Here is a 27,502-nt window from a genome sequence, read left to right as displayed (position 1 = left end):
GATGATATCCCTTCAAATTCAAAGTGTCCCAACATAGACTGCTTGTGTCATTTTCAGTGGCACCTCCTTTTTTTTCCTCTATGCGTTTGCTCAAGCTAAAATCCTGAGGGAACCCTGGGTACTTCCACCTTTTCCTTCTCACGTGCCATATTGAACTAGTCAGCAAAATCTCTTATTTCCACCTCCCGACTACCTGTCCCCTCTTCTCCATTCCCACTCCCCCGACCTTACCGTTGCCCGTGTGGACCATTAAAAGGGAAGCATAGGTGGTCTCCAGATTTCCACTTGCTCCCACGCCCGGTCTATCCATCACTCTGCTGCTGGATTCCTGAATGACAAATAAAAGCTACGCAACAGAGGCCGCACTTTTTTTTGTTTGCCTTTGTTGTAGAGTCCATATTTCTCACCAGATGACACTGTGTAGAGTACAGTATAGGGTTACATTGTGTCCTTGCCTAAATCATCATTCCAATTTCATGCACGCCCAGGGATTTCTTCACTTTCTCATAGATCTTTGGCAAAAATCAGGGGAACAATTTTACAGAAAAAAAAAAGGTGAAATAAGCTGAGCCACAGACATAGCTAAACTGACCCTGAAATCGTTACTATAAATTGTGCTAAAGAAATTCCGTTCATCCATTCAGCCCATTTGTGTGTGGGGGTGGGGGGGGGCAAGTAAATTCCCATTATGCAATGTTTTTAGTAGCATGCCATAAATATTTGTAATACTACAATGATAAATAGGAGCGTGCATTGCATGTCAAGGAGAAAAGATTGGAGAAAAGTCTAGCTAAGTGATTTTAGGATTCAGAAATAGACAGCTCTATGGGGAAGGACATTAGGGGTAAATGATTCTCTCAATCCATACCTCTGGTGACTCTTCCTTTCACCTCAACTGGAAATTGAAAATTACATCAGTGAGAGAACTGTAGAGGAATAGAACTTATGGAACAAAGTCTTAAATTTTCAAAATTACTAGATCATTTCTTAAAATAAGGACGGAGGAATAATGGTTGCTCCAGCAGCTCTGCTCCTGATATTCCTCAAATATCGACTATGTGCTGTCTCTATAATGACTTTTTTTAATCCTCCAATTTATTTGAAAGAGGAAGTGATCAAAGCATCAAAAACCAGTTAATTTGTCTTGAGTGGGGTGCAATATCATAGGTATTTGCTAGTAACTAGCTAATTTTAAAATGAAAAAATATAGAAGGTTTATAGCATTATTGGGAATTGTTCTTTTCTTTAATCAAGATCCAAAAAAGGACCATACATTACATTAGGCCTCCTAAGAAGGGACATTTTAATAACAAAATAGCAGGAAAGGCCTCCTCTTAAAAAAGAAGAATGACCCATTAAATTATTCAAGTGTCGGTTTGTGAGTGCCCCACACTTGTGCTTATGATTCTCTGTTGTGACCTGGCCCTGCCCTCTGCAGATTGTTGGGGTCGTACGCGGCAACTGTTCCCCAGAGCACAGTGGTTAGCGCTGCTGGGCCAGGGGCTGGCTGCCCTCTGAGCCTCGCCTGCCCCGCCAGCCTCAAGGACTCGAGCCGGTCTCTGCTGGCCAGAGTGCTGCCGTGGGAGCCTGCCAGCCTCTCCAGGCCTGGAGGACCCACCCCGCACCACGGTTTCCAGGAGGCTTTGACCCAAAACCCAAAATGGCACTGATGGCCTTCAGAGACGCTTTCATTTGGAGAGTATGCCTAGGAGACTGAGCAAGGCCTAGCCTCTCCGATCTTATCAACCCGCCTCACAGAAGTCACCGGAGACAGGGAGTTTTAGTTGCAGCAGAAATTGGCTAATGAGTGATGAGGGTGACCAAGCCAGCCTGAGATCGCCATGAGCCTGTACACATGAGGAGCAAGAGAGGGACCAGCACTAGATGACACTGGAGTTGGAAGACTTGGATTCAAGTCCCAGCTCTGCTGTGTGACCTTAGGCAAATTGACGAGACTCTCTGAGCCTCCATGGCTTCTTAAGATTCTTCCCTCTGTGCCTCTTCTTCTCCAGGAATGATGGGTTACCCTCCCAGATCACAAGTGTATGTCTATCTCTAAAGGGGTAACTCTGATGGGATAGTCACAGAAGAAAAACAGATATTCGTCTCAGCCGCACCCAAGGGGGCTACCAACCTGCCTCCTTCCAGAACGGCTTCATCTCCCTCCTCTGCCCTGGTCTATAATTAGGGGGGAATAGCACCCCCTGCGCTGGGCAAGTACTAACCGATGATTACTGCAGAACACAGGAAGCGCGAACATTATTATTTTAGCTTCTGACTCCATGATGTTAACACAAAAGAAGAAATAGGGCAAACCCAGCGAAGATTTAATATTTGTGTTTGCCAAGGAAGGCTTTCTTTCATCGGGCCTGAAAGGAATCTGGTTGGGTGTGGTCTTAACACTAATTAGAAGGCACAGCCCCTGGATCTTTCCTCTGATACACCATTAGCTGCTCATCATAGCGGCGGAGCCACAGCCTGGGCCTCCTGGCGCTGAGCCTTTCACCCAGCCTGCCAGCACAGTCTTGGGAGAGGATGGACACTGGCAGCGAGGCCCTATTAATATCTCAAGTTCCCGTTTCCCTCCGAGCTTCACGTTTGCTCTTGCCTGCGTGATGCCTTTATGTCGCTTTATGTCCACAGTCAAGGCAGAAATCAAACACCCAGCAGCTTTTCAAACAAATCTTAGATCCTCAGGATGGATTCCTCTATGCAGGTTGATATCGAGGAAACACACCCCAAATTGGTATCAATTATTTTTTTATCAGTTTACATTTGTACTGTACTTTACAGTTTATCAAGCATTTTATATCCATTTCTTCATTTGATCCTGACAATAACCTTGGCTGTAAGCAGGGGTTAGGACTCTATTTCCAATTTACAGGTAAGGAATACAACATTTTGAGTGATCTGACCTCTCTTTTTCTTTTCCATTCATTGAATATAGTCCATTCCTGGCACTGAACGGTGACATTTTTATACCTCATTTAATTCTCAAAAATGTGATCAGGTAGGTGTTGTTTTCCCATTGTACAAAAGGGGACACCAGAGCTGTGCTAAGTTGAGTAACTTACCCAAAACCCACATCACAAACCTGTAATGGATTTAAGAGTCAAACTTGGGTAATAATTATTTCAGAGATTTTTTTTTAAAAGAACTTTCTATACCATGCTACTCCCCAATTATCTGAATATACGGACCACGTATATATATAATATATACATGTTTCTGTGCTGCCTCCCCTTGGCAAAAATCCTGATCATCGAAGAGAAGCCACTTTTATGAATCCATAAAACAAAACTTCCATGAAGCCAAATTGAGGTTCGATGTATCTACAGCTGGTTGGGAATTCAGGCTGTCGTTTGTCTATAAAACTTTCTACACTTCACACAAAGAATTTCTGAGCATTTGGCTGAAACCTCTCTAAAAATTCTCCAGCCAAGCTGCACAGAAAATTGTTCTAGTCAGAACAAATAATCCCAACTCTATCTGAGAGCTGGAGAAACAGAGCGCCAGAGAGGTGGAGGCAGGCAGATAGCGAGAGAAACACACAAACACGCGCCTCCAGCTGCGGGGTGTTGCTGAGAATTATTGGAAAGGCTGATCTGCTTCCAAGTCGACGGGCACACTAGAGGATCGATGTCCTTTCCCTGAGGATTCAGTGCCTCAATGTCTTCACTTTGCACCTCCAATTCAGCAGGCATTTATTTTGGTATTTCTTAACCGAATACTGTGTCACCCTCTGTGCCAAGTGCTGGAGATACAGGGGGAATTGACAAGCCCTCGCTCTCCTCTGTCCATAGCTGCGTTCTGAGAGTTCAGTACTCCAGGACAAACACGCGTGGCGTGACGTGCAGGAGAGGTAACCGGCCTACCGCGTGATCCAAGAGGGCTGGTTAAAATTGGTGAATGCAGTTTTTCATCTGTGCTTCTCTGTCTCCATCTCTCAGTCCATCTCTCTCTCTCTCTCTTTCTCACACACACACAGTTTGGACCAGTAGGAAACCAAACATCAAGATGGGTGAGTATTAGCAGCCCCACCGGAAGGCCTTCCCGGGGCCAGAGGTCTTCTCTCCTTGGATGCAAATACGGGAGGGAAGCCAGACTCGTAAAGTAGGCCTTAAAAACATTATTCTTCTCAGCCTCGCTGCTTAGGAAGTAGCTTGACTAACACAGCTCCGAGGGCCTCTCTAAAACCTAAAAGGATATGGCCCGACCTCTCCATGTCTGCCTGACTCTAAATCCCAGGGCAACTAAGAAAAGAAGAGGTGGGGAATTGGAAATGCTGAGTCGTTTCTGAACTCCAAATAAATATAATTATTTTTGTAGCATTCTATGAAAGAACATCGACAAAGTATTATTTTGGGGCTTGAGGTAACACCAGTGTGTTGTGGCTGACTCTATCTGTAAATATTTGGCTGAAAGTCTAGTGTAGAGAGAGCAGTAATCTATGTGGGGTTTTCTAGTTTTAAAAAGTTTCTTTGACCATCTTACATTGATTCTAAGACTCCTATCTGCCCTCCTCTACATACCCATATCTCAGAATGAGTCTCATATTTTGTACCCACTCTCTCCGAAAATAGTGTTGTTATTAAATGATGGTGCTTCTAAAAATCAATACTGCCTAGAATAAAGAAGACGAAGTATACTGTATTAGAAATTCAGAATGACTTTGTACCGGGACAAGGATGATTCCCCGTTTTATACCTGTGAGAGGGTAAGGAATTTTCACAACACTGCTCAGGGCTAGGACTCAAACCCAGTACTCTAATTCCAGGGTGCTGCTTTGAAATCCCAGGTGCCCTTCTCATTCTACCACCTACCAGGTAGTCTTTCACAAAGAGTTCATCTGTCCTGTTTTCTCCGTCGTGACATAGGTCTGATTGTGTTGGCTTCTCCCACTGAAGGGCTTGTTGCTCTCTCACCACTGTCTGGACAGTACTTGCCACTGCACCCAGGGAACAGGTGCTTAAATGGCAGATGCACCTTTTGTATTCACATAGGGCAGTATGCCCCCGGCAGAGACTCTTGAGGCAAAGCCCTGCCCAGTGGATTTGGTATCCTTGGCAATTAGCGCTGTGCCTGGCAGGTCATAAACGCTCCAGCAATGTTTGCTGATTAAAGATGCCCCTCCCCCAAGTAAATGGCAGCCTTTACAGTGGCTCACAGTGCCTCATCTCCAGAGAAGTTACCGGATGCTGTAAGAGATGGAAACCCTTCCTCCAGCACCCATCCCGTGCACCCTTCCTGGACCCTGGTGGCAACAAGGCTCTTGTCCAAGTAAACCAAATCGGCACCTTAAATAGACTGCCCACCGTGGACACGTACCCCTGCCCTATTGGAAGGTGCTCTGGAGCTTGGGTTTGCTTAGCTTATAAACCACCCAGCGCTTCTAGTTCAGGTCTGCCTATTAAAAGCATCCCTCTTGGGTGTGCCATAGGTGGTCTCTGCAGACTAGTGCCCCTGCAGTGTAGAAATGGGTAACCCGGCAGGGAAGCAGCCTCTGCTGCTTGGCTGGGCAGAACCCCCTCCTAGAGCTGAATGATTTTCCCAGTTGGGGTTAATAAAGCTGCACATATGCTCATGGCGAGCAGATAGGAATGGGGCGCCACTGTGCCCCCATTCGCGCCACTGAGGGCTGGATGTGGATCTGTCCCACCAGCTGCCACCACAGCAATAGCATCCACAGCCTTCTTACGTTTACAAAACGGCTCACGTCAAATCTTATTTTGATTCTCACCACCACTTTTCGAGGGAAATTTACCCTTTGCAGATGCAGAAAAAGGAGGGTCAGTAACTTCCCAAGGGCCCATTGGTAGCAAATGACAGGAGAAAGACAAGAAGCCGGTCTGGTGTCCTAGCCTAGGGCCCCTGAGCCCACCCCTGAGCTCGCTGCTTCCTCGAGTTGTGAGGCAGGTGAAGGAAGGTGTCCGTGGGGTGGCATGACATCCATATTCGTCAGCTCTTGCTGTGTGTGTAGGGGGGCCTGCCCACAGTGTCGGCCTCACTCATGCTATAATGGAACCTGCTGAGCTTACGGTTTCCTTCCCTCCGATCCGGGGTGGGCCATCCCAGCCTTGAAGCTGTGAGCAGTCCGGCAGCTTTAATCAGCGCTGCTTGACCCTACTGTATTAACACCTGCAGCCTCCTCCTGCCCTGTAGGAGCTGGATTTGCAGTCTGTCCCCTCCCTCACCCTCAGGGACTTGCAAAGCATCACGGGTATGGCCGAGGCCCTTCCTGCTGGGAGGATTCCAGGCCCACGCCCTCGCCTTTGCCTCACTCAAGGGCCGGCACATAGCTCAAAGTCTTTGACACTCGCTGATGGATCAGGTGACTGATGCTCCTGCAAACAGCAGCGGCTCTGGCATCGGGCATCATTCCCCCCAACTCCAGTCACCACAGACTGGTGAGAAGACCGTGAGCGGTCATGGAGCTGCTGCCCAGCAGGTGGCTTATGTCGTTCCATCCTGGTGCCAAGGATCCTGAAGTCTAGCCATCTGTGGCTCCTTCGTATCTGGTTTGGCAGAGACATCGATCCATTGCAAGCAGAGCAAGGCCTTTCCAAATGGCTCTAGAAGTGGAGACAAATCTCCCACTGGTACAGAAAGGGTTATGACTATTGCAAGGGATGAACAAGAATACCTGTTGAATTATACACTAAAATTAACAGAGGGGATTAGAAGTCATTTCCAAGGACCAGCCCTTGAGGACCATGAGCTCTCTCCTGTAATCTTCCCAACATATCTTCAGATAGGTACTGGGATTATGCACATTTTACTGATGAGAATATTAATATCTTTCATAATGATGCACAACTATTAAGTGGCAGAGCCAGGCTTCTGACCCCATATAAACATAACCCAAATCTTGCACACTCTCTGTTATCACCCATCATGTCCAAGTGAAAGTAAAATAGATTCAGATACCCAAGAAATTGGAAATAAAAAGAAGAATCTGGTTTTTTGTCCCTAGAGAGGAGAATTAGCTGAAGACGATGTTTCTTGCTACTCCTCGAAAACACCTTTGAGTTGGTTTCAGTGACTGGCTCATTGTTACAGAAGAAACATAAAACAGATAACTTTGACCATCTCAAAAGCGTTTACCAGGCACCGGTTACACACAAAGCAAGACAGAATAAAGTACCTCTTCTTTAATGCACTCCCCTTCTCAGTTTTATCGTGCCTAATTTTCTTGACAATGCCCCTTTCTAGAAGCAAACTCCTTCAGACTCTGGTTGGCTCACTATTATGTGCCAAGCACTGGCTGCAGCTCTCAGGGTAGAGAAGGCAGAACGACAGCCGCTGAGGTCTGGGGCTCTTTCACGCTCCGAGGAGCTCACGGTCCAACGCAGTGGAACAGTCTGCATAAAACTAACAGCAGAAGGAAGGAAGGAGTGGAAAGAGAAGTCAAGAGGGAGGAACAGAGAACTGAGGAGCCCTTAGGTCCTAAAGGAGAATCGTGGTGTTCTGAGAGGCAGTAAGAGGCCAAGGAGTGTTAATGCAGCCAAAGGCACAAGGAGTTCGAAGAAGCTACTGCAAAACTTTTTAAGCTTTTAAGCTAAAAACTTAAGATTATTGGTATAATCTATGACATTGTTCTACTTTGACAACAAATGCATTATCTGTTGTATCTCACAACTGCGCAAGGATATATGCATAAAGATTCATTGCTACATTTTGAGGGGGAAAAAAAAAGAGATAAAGAAAACAAAACTGTCTCATGAGACACAAGGATGGATCCCAGCTCTGCGTGCAATAAGCTCAGATACCTAGAAACTCCGTGACTTTAGTGAACCTCACTCTGAACCTCAGTATCTTCCTACATAAAATAATATATCTACTTCGGAGCTTTATTGTTAGAAGAAATAACATAATTTTCAAAATATGCAGCACAGACCCTAGCCCCAAGCAGGTGCGCAGTAAACGTGAATTCCCCTTTAGATGATAGAGAGACTGGTGCACTTAAAAGATCTCATTTGAATGTTCTCTTGAGGTTTGGAATTGGGAGTGTTAGGAATTTGATAGAGATGTTCCAAAGGGGTTTAAGATTAAATGGATGTGGTAGTGTAAGGTTTTTACATTTTAACTTGTTGAAAAATATGACTTTCCGTGCTATTAAAGAACATAAAGGAGAATTACTTTGCAATTTACGTAGCTGATTTCCTGTTTATTTCTAGAACATTTCTAACAACCATAAACTTGTTCATCTCCCAAAAGCTGGAAACAAGATTTTATTGGTTTTGCTCTGATGAAATTGCTTGTACCTAGAGCAAAGATAGGGGAAAGCATCTTTGAACACAGGACTTCAGATCAAAATGATTAGAGCAATTGAGAATAGGGTGGATTCCATTTTAAGCAAATACAAGGTAAACACCGTCAAATATGACTCAGAACAAACATTTCAAAAGCATGGCAGAAAATATTCTTGGGATCTAATGAGCCATGATGCAAGGAGACCACAGTTTATTATTAAAGGAAGTATCCTGTTGTGATATATATTATGTGGCAGCTATGAGAGCCTAACAAAGTGCTGATTGTATATGGTTTAAGTATCAGAACTATTTCCAATGTTTAGCAAGACTAAGACAGGAAGAATACAGAGATTGCCCAGAGAACAGTAAAATTAACAGGATATAAAAGTGACGGTGATTAGATAGAAATAAATCCTTGAAAAAGCTTTGAAGTAGTTAGGCTTGAGGGAAAGAAAGAAGCCCTAGAGGAGATGTTTGTTGCTTTTCTTCACTGAAAATGTATAATGTTGGAAATGAGTCATCTCAGTACCTGCAGGCATTTTACAACTGCATTCATTTAATGATCCCACTCACTCCTTCAATAATTCATTCAGAAAATGTTTATTGGGCACCTACTATTATATGCCTGCTGCATATCAGACACTATGTTAGGAAGAGGGACTTCCAAGGAAACCAAACATAGCTTCCACCCTCAGAGTGCTCAGTCTAATGGGAAAGATACCCACCTGCACAAATAACTGCCCTGTGGTGAGATAAGTACCACAATTAAAACAGCAAAATGTTCAAGTAGGTCAGGGAACTGACACTGAACTAGATGGTGAAGCGGGGACAGTTGGAGGGTGGGTGGTGACGCCATCACCGTTGTCGAGGACGGAGCCCTGGGGTCAGATGGAGACTCCGTGGTGCTCAGGGCTGACGCGCGGTGGTAGTCAAGGGGCAGCGTGAACCAGATCAGGCTTAGGGTCCCTGCCGTGCATCCCAGGTCACGTCAAGGGGGCTCTGAGAAATGCCGGTGGGGCTGTGTGACATCTGTGCAAAGCCTTGACCCCAGCTCTCTTCCGGCACTCCAACCTGCCGCCCAGTGTCCACATACACCAAGATCCCTGCTTAGCACAGTGAAAGCTGGCCGGGCCTGAATATCCACCAATAAGGGACTTGTAAACCAACTGCAGTCTAAACTATGGAATATAACGAGGGTATTAAGAGACATGATGGTTCCGTATTAGGGAGAAGGTAGGAAAAGAGGCAATTTATACTGTTAAAGGAGGGGGAAAGCACTATAGAACAATTTGTGGAGTGACGATACCAAAAGTGTGGAATGTGTGGATATGGATGTATGTAAATGGGTTGAGAAATGCCAATGGAAGCACAACCAAACATGTACCTCTAAGGTTAGCTCTGGGGAGAACAGCAGTGAGAGTGAGAGAGAAGAAAGAAGAAAACATGGGAAGGGAGAGCAGGCAGACGGAGCTCTCAGTTCTTATGCCATGTTTTCCTGTACAGTTCAAGTTTGTACAACATCCGTGGACTTCATTTTCTAATTTGGAAAGAAATGAGAATGCCCAGGAAGCACTGTGCACACCGTCCTCCACATAACCAGCAGCAAATAGTAATTGACTCTCAAGAAACTGAATTGCTCTAAATGATTTAAAACTGCATATAGCATCATATCGATGGTTATGATGGTTTTCTCTCTCTGCTAAAATGAAATGAAAATAAATTATCTTAAATTATGGCCAACAGATTTTAGGTTAAGTATATGTTCTGCTTATTTAATCATTTAGGATTTAATTATTCAAAGCTAAATTTTTAAACAGGAAGCATTCCAGATCTAGATAACATCAGGCTTTGCTTAAACACCAGAAATTTCCAGCCAACAATTATGGTTTTTTTCTTTAAAGTATGAAACTTTAAAAATATTTAATATTCAAGATCATTATACTGTTGCCTAGTTACTATTGAGAGCCAAGGTCATATCGTTTAGGAAATCTCATCCCACAATTACCCATAGAGAGTCAGTAAATTGAAATTAAATTTCATTTTGTGGAACTTTTTATTATAAAGAATTTGAAACATGCTGTATGTAGTTAACCTTTAATTACATTCATTTAGTCATTCTTGTCTTCATGAAAAGTTATGAGTAAATTGAATTGAAAATCAAATTGTTTTTGAAATGTACTGAGGGCCTCTATTAAAATTCTTCATGGTGAGTTTCTTTGTAATTAAAAGTCATTCATAATTTGAAATAAGAGTTTCAAATTTGTTTTTTTGTTAAACCGAGCCATTCTCCTACTGGGTTTTGCTAAAGGAAGACGCTGATGTGCAAAGGAGATGGTAGAACCAGGTTGTGATCAAGAATATCCAAATTTCAAAAGCCATTTCTCTTTATACTGATCGTATTATTATCTTAGCACCTATTTGTGCATTTGGTCTTTTAATCAGGTTGACATATGGCAAAATATTTTCCCAAGGAGCAATAACATGATATAATACACATATTTCCTTGATTTTTAGACCTACGTACTTTTTTTCAAGTTCAATGTTTTTAAATTTCATGTATTTCTCTATCCCAGTTCTAACCCCAACCTCCAGAGAAACTGATATACTTATATTGTGCATCTTAGAATTGATAAAATTTGGCATGTGAACTTTTTAAAAGAGAGTGATAGGATAAAACTGAGTTCAGTTCCCAAGCAGCACCTTAGCAGAAAAAAATTAATGAAATTAAATGGTGTTCCTTACCATTCATCACCGGTACCTGCTTCTCGCCTGTCAGGCAAAACGGAGACTTTCCTCAACCGCCCGCAGCAGTCAGTTTCATGGACTTTTTTGTCGTTCCTCTCCCCCTGCCTTTTTAAATTAAACTTTATATTTTCACATAGTTATAGATTCACAGTCACATGCAGTTATAAAAAATAATACAGACTGATCCTGTATTAACCCCTTTTGGTAACATCTTGCAAAATTCTAGAACAATATCTCACCCAGGCTGTTGACGTTGAGGCAATCTGCTGGTCTCATTCAGATTTCCGCAGTGTTGCCTGTACTCACTCGTGTGTGTGGCTGTGTCTGTACTTAGTTCTATGCCATTTTCATTTTACTCACGTGCCAGAGCCTGTGTCCCCTGCCACCGTCAAGACACAGAGCGTTTCTACCTCCACTTTCCTCCCTTTAGCCACCCATTTGTAACCTCCCATCCTCCTCCGTGGACTTGTCCCCTGTCTGGGATTTGATGCTGGTGTGTTTTCTAGATAAGGTTTGGGAAGTGCCCGGGTCTTCCTTTTTCTCTTGGCAACGTCTGTGAACCAATACCCACCGTTCTAGAAGTACGCGTGTCCCTGTCGCTTGGCCGAGGAACCCGCAGGCCTGAGGGGCTGCCTTGTCTGTGCAGTGCGCCCAGCCCGGTGAAGGCACGTCACCAAATATGCCACCTTTGTTTCCATCTCCAGATTACGCTCGATTCGAGGCCAAAATCCATGACCTACGAGAGCAGATGATGAACCACAGCATGAGCTCCGGGTCCGGGTCCCTACGAACCAACCAGAAACGCTCCCTGTATGTCAGGTAGGCAACGGGGCCTCGCGCCGTGCTCCGCTCTGTGCCGGCAAAGCCAGCGGGGGGGGGACACGGGCTCTGCCTGGGGTCTGAAGCTCTTGCTCTAGCCAACCTGCATGCTCTCCAGTGCCCCCCTGTAAGACCTTAGGTGGAGCCACGTGGAAGGAGGCATTGACAGGTTATGACATTCAATTAGTTAAAGGCCCTTGCTTTTCAACAGGTTATTCTTTGGCAATGTTATGATCCAGGGTAAAGTGCTTAGTGCAGGTGGCCGTAAAAATGATGAGAAGGTATATTTTGATAAAACTTAAGTCAAATGTATGGACCAACGTAAAAATGATGAAAAGGTACGTTCTGATAAAACTTAAGTTGAATGTATGGAACAACGTAAAAATGATGAGAAGGCACATTTTGATAAAACTTTAGTTGAATGTATGGACCGAAGCCCTGGATATTTGTGCACCATCCTTAAGGGAAGAAAGTATTCCTGTATCACCTCCTCACCTACTTGATACCTATTGCCATAACTATGGTATATTGATTTGATAGCAGAGGTATTCCTCTATGAACTGCATCTTTGCTAAGAAGTTTTGGTGGCCACCTAACTGTTGGAAAGACTTTCTTCTGTCGCATCACATTACCAAGTCTTTCTCAGATGACAAAAGTTACTTATAATGCATTCTAGTCTTTGGTCCAGATAGTTAACTCAGGAGTCATTTCTATCATCAGTCAGCTATAACACATGCTTCCTCTTAGCACAAGCCTCCTATATCACTTCCAAACTATGCTTCACAAGTGCTGAGTGTACTTTTAAATACAATATAAATACTGACAGCCAAGAGGGAGAAAGTGGTCATTAATGATCAAAATGAATCCTTTTCTCTCCTCACTGCATTCTCTCCCCCCCCTCTGCTTCAGAATCTGTCTGACTCCCAGCTAAGCTCATATCCTCTTCAAATGTAACCTCACTTCTATTCCTGGCATGGGGTATACATTATAGATAATCAATGACATGCTTGCATCGGCCTGGCCTGTTCGTACCACTGGAGCGATCAAGTTATCTTTTTTTTTTAAGGTTCTCCAAGGATGCATCTCCTTCCCTTTTTTTAATTGTCCTTTTTTTAAAAGATACATAAATCTCACAAAATGTTACAATAAAAAATATAAGAGGTTCCCATATACCCCACTCCCCACACTCCCCACTCCTCCCACATTGACAAACAAGCTCTCAGGTTACCTTTTGTGCGTATTAGGTAGGCGCAGGAGGAAGGGGAAGGGAGCAGAGTTTCGAAATGCATCGGGTTCTCAAGGGCGTTAATTTGCTGGCTGCTCTGACAACCATAGAGTACTTGTTATTCCAGGGAGCTCCGATATCTTAAAATCCCTGAGACTTAAAAAATAAATAAATAAAGAGAATATTGACATTCTAAATTTGGCTAGCTGTATTTTGCAAGATTATTTTGATACACTTCCACGTAGTCTGTGAAAATAACTGTTGCGAACAATCCTAGAGCATGTCTTGTAGTGACATCGCAAATGTGATGGAAAGTTAGCAACCCCATTGGTCTCTCTTTCTTTTCTCCTTATTTGTGTTGTAGTGCTGGTCTTCGTGATACAAAATATATACTTTTTAATAATGAAATGTTTTAGTCTTAGGAAACAAACTTGGGAAAACCAATTGGGTTAATAGAATAGATAAAACTAGTTAATGCAAATGAAATGGTTAATTTTGAAATGGATAGAATATATCAAAATGTTGTTAATATACTAGAAGAAGTTTGCTGAAACTATATTGGTAGTAGCCTAGCCCTTTTAATTAAGTTATAGATTAGGACAATTAAATGAACTGATATGGTGATAATATGTGGAAGTAATAGACTTCATTTGAAAGAGTACTATTACCTGGAGTCAAATATTTTCTCTCTAAAATGGTAAATGAAAGTATAAAATGCAGAAGAGATGAAGACAAAGTAATTAGCTCTTTAAGATGCTAATAGCTGATGAAGGTATTCAAAAGAGGAAGCTCTTTCAAAGGAGACTCAAAAAGAGCTGAGAGTTCATTGGAAATTCCCCCCAAATAATTTATCTGCAAAAATACAAATATAGTATTAGGTTTCCGAATTTCATTTATTAATGCTTATTTTATACATGTAGGACTACCACAGCATCTAAATGACTCTTAGAGGAATAGAGGTAGGAGAGTAAAAGCAGGAGTGAGCTGAAGGGAGTCCCTGACCTCTTCTTGCGCACTGTGATAAAACAATGAAAGCAAGTGAAATTGAATAGCAAGGCCTAAGAGGAATCCCTAGCTAAGATGGTAAGGCAGGTCTGTACATTTGACACTTTTTTTTAACACCAATTTTGATGACAGAATTTCATAGATATGCATGCTTTATCTAGAGCACTTGAATAGGACCAGTGCTCATTGGTTGTACTTGTTTTAGAAAGTCAGTTACTTGCTTTCTGAAAATAAATTAGTGGTAGAATTTCTCGGATATATAAATGTAAAATGATGAGCATGTCTGTTTAATGACATCCTGCTGTATTATTCTTTTTATTCTTTTTAACATTATGTAATTCATTATGTAATTCCTCTTGGCTAGAAGGAAATTTAGCAATCCCCAGGTCTACCAGATAATAGACAGAAAAGGAAACTGAAGGCCCAAGAGGGAAGAGATTTGCCTGGGACCCCACAGCTAGCAATTTCGTGAAGCGTCAAGTCTTCTACCTCCCAGCCCACACTGCTCTGTCTTCCTAGGGCTTAACTTCTATGGTGACAGCTGTTCCATGCTCTTTAACTCTGACTCCCAATCTGCTTCCATCAGCACAGTGCCGGGACAGACTCTTAGATTAAGGAATAGGTTAGTGAGAGGAGAAATTCTAAACAAACCTCTTAGAGGTTTTTACACAGGTTAAATAGTGCCAGAGAACATAGGGGCTTACTTTGGTACTACTCATATTTTTTCCATTAGGCAAAAACCTAAATCAAAAATCAAGCAATTTCTTAAATGACCTGACTTACTATGAAGTTTCTTAGTCATAAAAATTCATCTGTATTAACCACTTCTCCCTTTTGGTCAAGTCTTTTTCCAGATGCATTGCTAGTTGTACATGGTAATAATCCCTTGATGCCAGAGAGGCTTATCCCCAGGAGTCATGTCCCATGCTGGGGAGGAGGTGGATATCCTGAGTTTGGCTTAGAGAGAGGCCATATTTGAGCCACAAGGAGGCTTTCAGGAAATAACTCTTATGCAATATATAATACTAGGTTAAGTTTCAATTTCACAAGGAAAGGTTCATAAGTATAATCATCAATATCAAATGCTTGGTGTAATGATCTGTCTTCCTTCACTAGACACTGCCCTTGCACTCGGGGGATTCCTGTTGTCCTATTAGAGAATGTAGCAGAACTCCCCAGGACTGGAATTCAGTATTCCTTCAGTTACTGTGTGGATTTCCACCCACTGAGACAATGGCGCATGAACTTTTGAACATATTCATGTGCCTTAGAGGCATGTCCCAGGTAAACCCCTTCCCATGCATCCCCCGTCACTGAAACCCTGTACCAGGATCTTCCCCTGCCACTATTGTGGCTCTTCTGTGATCCAAAATCTTTCCAAAATGAAGCCAACAAAATAACCAAATAAAATTAATAAGAAAATGAAATAATAATTTTAAATAACCAATAAAAATTTTAAAAATTTAAAAACTTGAAATAATAAAAATTTTTAAAAAAATTTTTAGACATGGTATATTTCATCACTGTACGATCTGTTGTTCTATATGTACAGTGACATTTTCCTCCATATATTCCCCCCAGTGTCTTATTTTTTTCATTTTCTCTTCAAAGAAGCTTTAGGATACAGAAAAGTTGCATAGAGAATATAGGGGATTTGCATATACCCAATGCTCTTCCTCTTTTCTCCTCTCCCCTCTTTTTCTGTGGCAAACAATTTAACTGACTTTGTAGAATATTTGTCTGTACCACAAAACCATCAATCCCCTTAGTGTCACCTCCTCTTTCCTACACACACACTTAGAGTTCCACCCCTAGCCCTGGTTCCGCCCTGTCAGAGAAGACACATCTCAGGATTTTGCAGGAACTGGTTTCATTCCCCGCTCCAAATGGTTCTCCCAGGTGGGAGCAACTTGTTCACCTCCAAGTGCAGAAGGGAGGCAGATATAACTAGGAGGGCCTGAGCCAGGCTGGTGTTTTGTTATTGAAATTTGAACCAATCATCTAGTCCTCTCTATTCTCCAAACTAGTTGTAATTATTTTCCTTCTTTTAATCTTTTTTGTAAGATGTTGAAGTGCTTTGGTAGTGCTGTATAAATAGAGCTGATTGTAGCTAAGGATAAAATGCATGTTCCATGGGAGTGACTTGGATATGTTTGATTTAATGAGCTATTTGGATTGTGCATTTCTTATGTTGTGAAACATATATATATATCTTAAAAGTAAATAAAGTGTTGAAAATATGAATAAAATGTTTTCCAAAATGTTCCTCAAGTACATTAGCAATTCTTCAAACATAGATTTTCTTAGGTTCCTGAGCCACTGGGGTATGGATTTTGTTTTGTGTACTTGGAGGCTACCCATATGGGCAAAGAGATGACAACTTCACAGGTAGAGTGAGTTTAAGGGTTCACTGAAGGCCTTTCAGCTTCTAAAATACGTTTTCCACTTCTTACCTACCAACTGATAGTAGCAACCCTATCACAGAAAAGACATCTTTTCCTGCTACTAATAGGGTTGCGCTTTTATATCCAAATGCCACTAAGAAAGGTCTGAGATGTGAGAGACTGAATTCATACAAAGGTGCAAATGGCTAAGGGAAGATCCTTTCTTTTGATAAGGGAGGGAAATAGCACCCAGGACAGTAATAGAATAGGGAGGGGAAGAAAGAAAAGCAGCTAAATGCCCATCAGTGGGGAGTAAAAAAGGTCACAGAAAAAAAATGTAAAAGGAAAACTTGACCCATGTCCAGTTGTTAATAAAAGGTATTGATTTTGAGAGTTAAATCAAATGACCTCTCTGTTGTGAATCTGGGAAATTTCAATTTAAAGGTCAGCTGTATGGTTTATTCATCCATTCATCAAGCATTTCTTGGGTGTTTTTTCTATAGCAGGACATGTAACAGACTGAGGGCCCAGCAATAAAAATCTTGGTCCCTGTTGGCAAAAAGCTCACACCTAGTGGGAAAGACAATTATAATGCAAAGCAATTTGAAATATCTCAATTAGCCCTGAGGAAGATCTGGAATCCTGATTGCTTCCTAATGTGGGGCTATCTGAACTGACTCTTGAAGATCTGTATGAGTGCATCTGGAGATTTCAAGTCTCCTGGCCTATAGTATGAAATGTATTTGACATCATGACCCAGTAAAGCGCACACACACACACAAGCTGAAAAGAAAGTTTCATAAAATAGTACTAGCACTGATGTATAATGTACTTTTTTTCCTTTCTATTTTTTTTTTTTAAAAAAGGTCACAGCTCATTAACTTGACTTAATAATTCATCATATGTCATGATCTACAGATTGCACATGGAGTAGACAAGAAAGAGCATTTCAGGGAGAGGACCCAGTACTCTAAGAATGGCAGGAGAGAGCATCTTCATTACATTACATTTAGTGTCTCTGGCCTTCCAAGCCCATTGGTGTTTTAGACAATGTGGAAGGCAGGTGTCATCCTTAGCACAGATGAAATGAATGTGATGAATGTGGAGGGAAACTGTCTGTAGAGCTTCTTTTATGGGCCAGCCGTTATGCTGGTAATTTGCACATTTTATCCTATGTGATTCTCCCAAGAACCCTAAGAGTCAAAAGATATTGCCTCCTTTTTACAGATGAAGAAACTGAGAATCAGAGAGGTTAAATGATTTCTCCTAAATCTTAGACCAGACTGAATTTGGGCTTAGAAATCCAAGACCAGTTTTTGAAACCTTATAGAGCAGTATTTTAAGTTGCTGAGTTCAGTCAAACAGATGAGCATTGAATCTTCATTCTGCCACTTACTGTGACCTTGAACAAATCAATCTCTCTGGCCTTACTTTATCTGTAAAAATGAGACTAGTCAAAGGGAAGGATACCGTAGAGTGGTTTTGAAAATTGTACACATTAGTGAAAGTAAACGCCTGGTACTTAGGAAAGACTTAATAAATGCTGGGGATGTTTGCCACTTCTGCGGCAGCAACCTTCCCCCTGAGGGGCAGAGAGAAAGTAGAGTTGGTTGAGAACAGGCCACTGTTCTCTCAGCAGTAGGGTAAGCCGTCCTTCTCCCTTTGCTTTCCTTCAGCAAGGGAAGGAGGACAGGCATTTGGTGACCTTTTAGACTTTCACTTCTCTAGGTCACATGAAGCCTGAAGGAGAAAGCCGGGATTCCATGTTTCCAGAAGGTCCAGCTCAGGCTTTTTCAACTCAAACAAGAGACTACAGGCAGAATCCGATAAGAATCCAGCTGGATCCTCAAGATAGGAGGAAAGAGTTGCAGTGCCTACAACTGGTCTTTCCAGTCTTTAACAATGACATCAGTGTCCCCCAACCATGTGATCTTTTTCATGCCCTCTCTACCTTCTTTATCTCCTCCAAACCACTCTGCTTACAGTTCTCTGTTCTGTATTTGAAGAACATTTTTTTCCCCAAGAACCGTTTTTACTAGAACAATTAGTAAAAGGTTACAGTCTTTTAGAATATCCCAGAATTGATATGGAGACATCCAGACACTATCATCAGGGCAGACAGCTCAGGAATTTGGCCCCTTGCCAATGGGCCCTAATCTGGTATTAATGCTCCCCTATGTGACTGAGTTAGACTCAGCAGTGATTTCCCTATGCACGACTCTTCTGTCCTTCTATTTGAACCTATAATTAGTACGAGTTGGGAGGTGTACATCCAGAAGACTTAAATCCCTGTGCCAGCTGAGCCCTGAATCTCAATGGAGTTGCAACACCTACTCTCCAGTTCAATGGACTCACACAGGACAACAAATGGGGAGGAGATGATGGACAAATAACACACCAAGTAACCCAGAGTGCCTGTAACAGCCAGTAAGAGAGTTCCATCTATCAGATATACGAGACTGAAGCCCCCCTCAGTTAGTGGTAGAGTGGGCATCACCATTCCAGAGTCCTCAGGATTAGTAAATGAACTATGGACTAAAATAAACTTACTAGTAGTCTACTATAGACTACTTGTGAATCTAGCAATGGAAGAAATACATTGTTGCGGAGGCAATGACCCACGGATGTGCTGGTGATAGGAAGAGGGAAAAACAGGTGTACTGGGGGGGCATCTTCAGGATTTGGGAATCACCTGAATGACATTACAGTGACAAATACAGGCCATTATCTATCCAGCCATAACCTATAGAGTCAAATGGGAGAGAGCGTAAACTACATTGTAAACTATAATCCATGTTTAGTGGCACTGCTCCAAAATGTGTTTATCGATTGCAATGAACATACCACACTGACAAGGTGTGGGGAGTTGGGGGGCCAGGGGTATGAGAATCCCCTATGTATTCTTTGTAACATTTATGCAATTGAAGTATCTTTTAAAAAATAAAAAAGTGGAACAAAAAAAAGAGAGACAGGCAGAAGTCACCACCTCTACATTCTTGGGAGTTTCTTAGAGGTACTTCTTCTCTAGAATATTTACATTTCCTGCCTGTTGATTTTTGCCACTTTTATGGCTGCATATTTTGGTCCGTGTCTCTCTTCCATCTAAGAACGTAAATTTATTTGACATGTATTGGTAACTCTTGATGATGTGGACAATCAAAATCAGTAAAACCGATGAAATAATAATTTTTTTAAAATCCCAGAATCTACTATGAGGAATAAGTGCTTGGGAATAAACACCAAACATAACATAAAATAGGGCTTTGATGTGTATTATGTTAAACAGTTTTTAATTTGTCTCATTAACTCTTTTATCCAATTTAGACAAAGATTTTAGCAAAATATGACATTTGTCATATGAGTGATTAATAAATTGGGAATGATTTTGCTTCTGAATCTTATTCATATCACCTTATATGCATGTTACATAAATCAGAGACCTCCCAAAGACTCACTTCTCTTTGTGGTGGTTCTAAGTTCCCATTTTAAACTAGTGAGTTCAAACTTGCTGCTTCCAAAGACAGGTTTTGCTTCAAAGAATCTAATACGACAAATGGACTCAGGTCTGCCTCCTATCCCATCTGTTCACATAAAGCTTTCATATAGTTATTCATTAAGGCACTGATTTTTTTCATTCAACAGATTTGATTTACATACTTACCTGCAATGTGTCTGAGTCTGGTAGATACTGAGGATACAGAGGTGAGCAACACAGACCACCTCCACTCAAGATACTCATAATCCAGGTCTGTAGGCAATTCAAACAGTGTGCAGAAAATTAGTGTATCTATCATTTCCTGGTCCCTAGTGATCATTCTGGTCTTCATTAAGATTTTCTGGTAAAACTTCTTAAAATGTGTGAAAACTTGAAGCTGTTACATACCCCAGAAAAATCACGTTCTTAAAGCTAATCCGTCCCTATGGGTGTAACCTATTGTTGGTGGGACTTTTTAATTAGGTTACTTCATTAAGGGCCTTTCCCTGGGTGGGTCTTAATCCTCTTATTGGAGTCCTTTATAAATGAGATGAACATGGAGAAAGAAACAGAGAGAAAGCCATAGAAACTGAGAGAGCAAGCCATGGAAGCCAGAAGTTGAAAGCAATGAAACCTTCACGAGAGACCAGCAGATACCCCCATGTGTCTTGCCATGTGATAGAGGAGTCCAGGATCACTGGCAACTGGTCTTTGGGGAGAAAGCATTGCCTGATAATACCTTAATGTGGACATTTTTCTGTCTCAAAGTTGTTAGCTTGTGAGGTAATAAAATCCCATTGTAAAAGCCAACCCATTTCTGGTATATTGCTTTCAGCAGCCTAGCGGACAAAAACAAAATGGATGTATCATTGAATGTTGGCCCTGAAAATCCCAGTATCTTAATTTTATTGTTTCCCTAGTACCTTGCACAGTGGTTGGCATAAAGAAGTCTCCTTAGTAAATATTTGTTGAATGAAATAAATGAATTAATTCCTAGGTTAGCTTGTCTAGACAGATGAGAGAGAAAATATTAGAATATCAGTCAGGATTTCTGAACAAGGCTATGGAGGTGCAATACTTGCTGGCCAACACCAAGTGCAAGGAGTCGGGTCCTGTCCTCAGGACACAGGCGCTGCCTCCTGGACCTGGGGTTTACAGGAAGCTTCTGGCATTGAAGGCCTTCTGGGCTGCTTCATTTGCCTGCTGAACTCTGTGGCAATCTTCAAATTGAGACCCAATTCAGTAACGGTGTCGTTCAGCCTATTCCCTTAGTGAGAGGACTCGGGGTGGGGACATGGCTCAGGGCAAACCTCATCCCGTGCCCCTCTCTCAACACACGTAGTCTTTTTCTTTCAGAGAAATAAGGCTGGATGGTACATGGAAGGCAGTCCTGAGAAAATAAATCCCACCCAGAATACTTCACCATGATGGGCTTTTATTCTTGGGGGAAGGGAGGTCCTACTAGATTGATATTGGTAGCAGGGGAGAGCTAGACACCCCTTATATGGGCAAGACTTTCTGCTTACTTTTTTTCTTTTAAGCAGTAGCACATTATTCTACTGTACTTCCTGTCACACTGAACTGCTTATCAGTAAGCCCTGGGGATGGCAAAGAAGAGTGGAGTAGAGCCTTACAGGGGATTCATCTGCTGTACCATGGCTGCTTTCAATTCATTTGGCTTTGGATTCCTCCAGGACATTTATGGCAAAGCCATGAGATCTGCAGATTTTGTACAAGTTGGATTTATACCTTCTTCCCCTCCAACTTTGGACCCACCAGCTCAGCTGCTGTCCCCAGGGAGCATGGTACAGTCAACTGTGTGCAGCCCCCATCCCCAGTGCTTGGCACAGAACTGGGTGATAATGGTATTTGCCAAACTGAATTTATTTAGCATGAGAGAAAGGAGAAAGCATGGTCTGCTCCATTTCAAAATAAATATGAAGTGAAAACAAAAAAACAGTGCCCTTTCTGGGCTGAGGAGCAAACTCTTTAGACTCATCTAACAGCTGCTAGAAGTGGAAGAATTTGATGACTCTGGTGTGGATCCAACTCACTGAATCACCTGGAACAACTGCTGTTTTCAGAAACATGACATTCCTTTTCTGCCTGCTGAAAGATCCTGTCTAGATGGAGTCTAGAAGAGAGTCATTGGTTTCATAGATTTAATCCTTACTATTCACTCTAATCTACCAGATTAGAAAACTAAGGCTTAGAAAATTTAGGTAATGTGTCCAGGATTACAACACTACTAAGTCACAGAATCAGGATTACTTCCTAAAAGAAGTAGTATCTAAAGAAAGTGGTGTTTTTATTGGTTTCTTGTATTAGATCTGCAAAGTGTTCAATAATTCATCTATGTTCAACTTTATGAAAAATTTAATATAATTTATAAAGTTGCAAGTAATATACAATGATAAAAGTGAGCCTCAAGCAAGTATCCAAATAAAGATAAGCAAAGAGGAAATAAGTTTCAGAAAGTAAGATGAAGCCAGGAGCCATTCATATAAAAACTTGAGCCACGAAGTCCTATTTAGTGGCTATGATAGGCCCCACATTTGACTCTGAGTTTCCCACAACCCACTTAAGAAAGAAAAAATATCAGACACAGTATTAATGATATCCATCAGAGTACAACAAATTTTAAATATAAATATTTACTTACCCAAGTGTGAATTTACATTATTGTTAGTCAAAGTATTTTATGAGATTGAAGAAATGAAACTCATCCCTACAGTCTTCTACTTTGGGGTGCTAAACCTGACTGTCAACACGTCTTGGAGCTCTGTGCTTATAGAGCGTCTCATGAGCACGTGGCATCCACTGTTGGATCAACTTGCAGCAATTAACACTTCTACATTTATTAAGCACTTATTATGGGTCAACATTGTTCATAACGATTAATGCATTTAAACCTCCCAACTTCAGGAGGAAGATGCTATTATTACCCCTGTTTTGCAGATGAGGACACTCCCCAAGTAATACAACTAGAGAGTGACAGAGTGTATTTTGTATTGTCTCTTGCTTTTTTCACTCAAACGTTCTTACTTCATAATATTTTTCTCTATTCATTCAGATACTTATTAAACACGCTGATGTGTTGTGGCTGAATAGGGAAGAAAAGCTAATTGAATCCAGAATTTCTTTTCTCCCTTACAACTTCCAGAGGGAGATGTGAACAGGTCCCCAGTGCAGTTGACCTGGGCGAGGCAGAGGACCTCGTGAGGAGGCCTGGACCTGGGGAGCCAGAACGGGCCTGGAGGGGGCACTGCCAAGTGCAGTGTGCAGCATGAGCCGCTTCACGAGGGGCCAGAGGACCTGGGTGCAGGCTTCTCTCCTGACTTCATTCCAACCTTGCAACAATGCTGACTTTATCAGCCCTGTCCTACAGACGAGGGCGCTGAGCCCAAAGAAGTTGAGTCATGGCCTCCGCAAGGCCACGTGGCTGCGCTGGGGCCAAGCCCAGTTCCTAACCCTAGCGGATCTGCCCCTGAAGCTCATGCTCAATCTAGTACTGCAAAGTGAAGGGGAAATAGATGTGTGACCTTGATAAGATCCATAAAGGGCACAGGTGAAATCCATACTGATAGAACTTCTGTTTGGTTTACACTCGATGCTGAACATCCTTCAGGTAAACCTGGCCTCTAGTGCACACTTCCCAGCTAACCAGTTGTTAAACCTTTAGTGCACACTTCCCAGCTAACCAACTGTTAAACCTTGAGTCTGTTATTTGTGAAAGGTTAGTTGCTAGGATTAAGCTAAACGAAGGTTTGACGGAGGCTGTCATCTGGGACTTCTTAGTAAGGGGAGGTCCCTTGACCCCTTGAAATGCTCGCAGCCTCCTTCCTAATCCAGTGCCTCCCTTAAAGCAGAAGCGATTTCAATTCTTCATGTTTGCTTTGAGACTCATTAGGATTGTGCTCGCTCTTTCAGACATTTGCATTTTTAATTGCATCCTTAATTGTGGAATAAAAGGCTTTGTCTTCAGGCAGCTAATTTTGTCCCAGAAATAGAAAGGAGGAGGAGTCATTGGGGAACTGGGGAAGTTTTCTCCTTCCCCTGATGTCTAAGACTGGCGCTGGGTTTTAAACAGGTTTTACTCTTTGGGAAACAGGTTTTACATTTGGGAAACGATATAAAAGTACCATGGATGATCCTTTCAATGACCATCAAATTTTGCCACCGTTCCTCTGCCCCACGATTTAGGCTCCAGATCTCATTTGTGTTCCTAGTTGGTCCATCATCCATTCAGTCATTCATCCACAAAACCGTTTCTGAGTCATAATCATCTACCAGGTACTGTGCTAAGCTCTGGGAGTACAAAGATAAATGTGGCATCTTTTCTGCCTGCAAGGAGCTCAAGACTAGCTCTACCAATCTGGATTCGGCTCCCTGACCCCACCTCCATAGTAATTGTACTTAGAGAATTTTCTCATCTCTAGAGGAGGTGCTTGGCCTTGTCCACAATCACTACTTCCTAGAACAATCCAGACAGCCCCTATTAGAAAAGGGAGCAGGACAGTGTGAGGGAGGACTCAGGACATTCAGCAGCAAGAGCAGGTGAGGGGCGGGGCCATGGGAAAATTGCAGGGAACACTTACCCTAAATCATGAAGGTTAGGTGAGGAGCAAGGGAGTAGACTAAAGCACAAGGCATATGGCCTCCAAGCTCAGTGCCTGACACATAATAGGAAGTCTTTAAGTACTTGTTGAATGAATATGCTGAGCAGCAACTGAAGTTGATGATTACATAGAACAAGATATTAGGAACCCATCAGCCACTTACAGATACGAAGGGACCAATTAAATAGGGGAGATAGATTAAAGAAATCATCTGGTTGGAAAAGTGAGCTCCTGGCATGGTTAGCAGTGAAGGGCTTAGACTCGACTCCCATCCTCAGGCTTGTGTCTCAGGCTGTCTCCTGCCCTGGCCCTCTCCCTGCCTGGGTAAGCACATGCTCCTCTGTGTTCCCTGGCCCCACATAGACTCTGCCAACCTCACACCTTTGCTCTCCTCTCCCTGCCTGTTGGCTTCTCCGACCCCTCCTCTGGACTGTGAGCTTCGTGTAGATGGAGATCGTGTCTGGTAAAGCTGTTCAGGCTGTACATGTCACTGCTGAATGAGTGAAGTGGATGCATCATGGGTGCCACAAGACTGGAGCGCGTTTAACTTTATTTTGAATTTTACTTGATTACTGCCACAAACTATACAGTCTTAATGCCTGTACTCAGGCTTCTTGATTCAGTCTGAATCAATTTTCAAAAAGAAGTCTGCTGTGGGTTGGAAGCTTTGTTTATGGTATTAAGCATACAGCAACGTATACGGGTGTGTCTTTAATTTATCCCAAGAAACACTTGTTTCTCCATGAGACAGCTGAGAAATAATAACCAAGATGGGGAGGGATGAAAGGTTTGTCGGGGTAAAATTTGGCCTGATATTCAGATATTCTGATTTTGCTTTACTCACCATCTCAGGAGTAAATTTATTCAGAACATATATCATTATTTTTTAGCATTATTAGCATTATTATAGCACAATAATTAGCATTATTTTTTTGCTATGTGACAAGCACTGGGCCAGGTACCAAAGATAGGGTGGTGAGTAAGGGCATCAAATAGCCCCCCTCCACTCTTTTCGATTATTTGACTGTCATAGCCACCAGATTGGGAGCTCCTTAAGGCTCAGAATTAGGATTTCACATGCATTGCTCATTGGATCTTTACAACTATTCCATGAGGCTACAACTGTTATTACTGCCATGGTAGAAATGAGAAAATTGAGACTCTGAGAAGTAAATTAATGAGCTCAAAATCACGTATCTTGGGAAGTGGCTGTAGCCCAAGCAGTTGGGCTCCTGCCTACCACAAGGGAGGTCCCAGTTCAGTTCCTGTGCTCCTAAAGATGAGCAAGACAGCGAGCCTATGTGACAAGCCGACATGATGAGCTGACACAAGATGACTCAACCAAGAGATACAATGAGGAAAGACAATGATAGACCCAACAAACAGAGAGGAGGTGGCTCAAGCAATTGGCACCTCCCACATGGGAGGTCCTGGGTTCAGTTCTTGGTGCCTCCAAAAAAAAAAAGAAGATGAGTGCACAGAGTGCAGACAGTGACCGCAAGCAATGAGGGGGGAGGAAATAAATAAAATAAATATTTTTAAAAATCACATATCTTTTAACTGGCAGAATGAGGACTCAAACCCAGGTGTGACCAACTCTGTGCTTTTAACTACCTCATTATAGTTTTTCTCCAGTAGTAAAAGTTCAAGAAATCCAGCTCCATAGAGCTCAGAGGTATCTCAGAGGCCATAGAATGGGGGTTGCAGAGAGGTGAAGAGCCGTATGTAAGACAGGTTCTGTGGTCGTGGCAGATGGAGTTCAGTGCCATCTCAGTTGGCGCTACTTTGGAGTTTGTGTGTCTGTGTGATGGAGCTGGACTCAGATGTGATCTTCGTTCACAAGTCCCTCCTGTTACTTTTACCAGATCTGTAGTTGTAGTTCACAAGCCCCTCCTGTTACTTTTACTGGATCTGTGGTTTAGTGTATACCCAGAGGACCTGAATCTCTGGACTGACCATGTGATAGCCAGGCCCTGAGCCTCAACAGACTTGCAACTCCTATGCTCTGGTTTATTGGACTTACCCCACTCAGCTAACATGGAGGTGAAGAAGGTCAAGCACCACACCAGGGAGCCAAGAGTGCCTACAGCTGAAAGCAGGAGGATTGCATCCAGCATCCATGTGGAATCTAAGCCCCCTCTTGATATAGATGTGGAGTGGACACAACCGTTCCAAGGTCCACAGGATGGAGGAATAGAGTACGGATTAGAGTGGACTTACTGATACTCTACTCGTGAACTATTGTGATTAGTAATTGAAGAAAATGTGACATTGGTGTGGAGAAAGTGGCCATGGTGGCTGCTGGGGGTAGGGAGTGGGAGGAAGAGATGTGATGTGGGGGCATTTTCGGGACTTGGAGTTGTCCTGGGTGGTGCTGCAGGGACAGTTACCAGTCATTGTATGTCCTCCCATGGCCCACTGGGTGGACTGTGCGAGAGTGTGGGCTGTGGTGTGGACCATTGACCATGAGGTGCAGCGGTGCTCAGAGATGTATTCACCAAATGCAATGAATGTCTCATGATGATGGAGGAGATTGTTGTTATGGGGGGAGGAGTAGGGGGAGGGGGGTGGGGGGCATATGGGGACCTCATATATTTCTAATGCAACATTAAAAAAATAAAGACCAAAAAAAAAGAGTGTTGAAGTGCAGGATGGGGGCACAGGGGAGATGCATTGCTTTAAAAATCCCACTGATCTAATTATTTCATTGAACAAGTGAAGCCAGAGAGATTAAATTGAGCAAGTAAGTCTCCACCAGGCTTCAACATTGCAGCTGTATGAACCAGTCCCTGCCCTGATTCTGCCAAACCAGATTTCCCAGCTGGGATAGTCCTATATACAGCCCTACTTTCCAAATGAAGCGCCTGTCATGCAGAACGCCCCGCCCCAGGTGGCAGGACAGCAACCTGACGCCCAGGACTGGCTACATAATTTACAGAGCTTTGCTCAAAACCTGGGACCATCAAGAGGCAGAGCAC

At 42.6% G+C, this 27,502-nt stretch overlaps 1 protein-coding gene across 36 annotated transcripts in view; it reads left to right on the top strand.

Annotated features, from left to right (window-relative positions):
- The window catches only part of DLG2 (discs large MAGUK scaffold protein 2), a 2,400,703-nt gene that overhangs the window by 2,204,684 nt on the left and 168,517 nt on the right, over window positions 1-27,502 (top strand). For all 36 annotated transcript variants that reach the window (XM_058306073.2, XM_058306075.2, XM_058306074.2 and 33 more), the window contains one exon: window positions 11,702-11,816. In XM_058306073.2, coding sequence (XP_058162056.1) covers window positions 11,702-11,816 — 115 coding nt within the window. The remainder of the gene's footprint in view (window positions 1-11,701; window positions 11,817-27,502) is intronic.

The sequence above is a fragment of the Dasypus novemcinctus genome, chromosome 10 (assembly GCF_030445035.2).
Source record: "Dasypus novemcinctus isolate mDasNov1 chromosome 10, mDasNov1.1.hap2, whole genome shotgun sequence".
NCBI classification, from domain to species: domain Eukaryota; kingdom Metazoa; phylum Chordata; class Mammalia; order Cingulata; family Dasypodidae; genus Dasypus; species Dasypus novemcinctus.
Note: the sequence above shows the minus strand (reverse complement) of the source record. Positions and strands in the feature narration are given on the sequence as shown.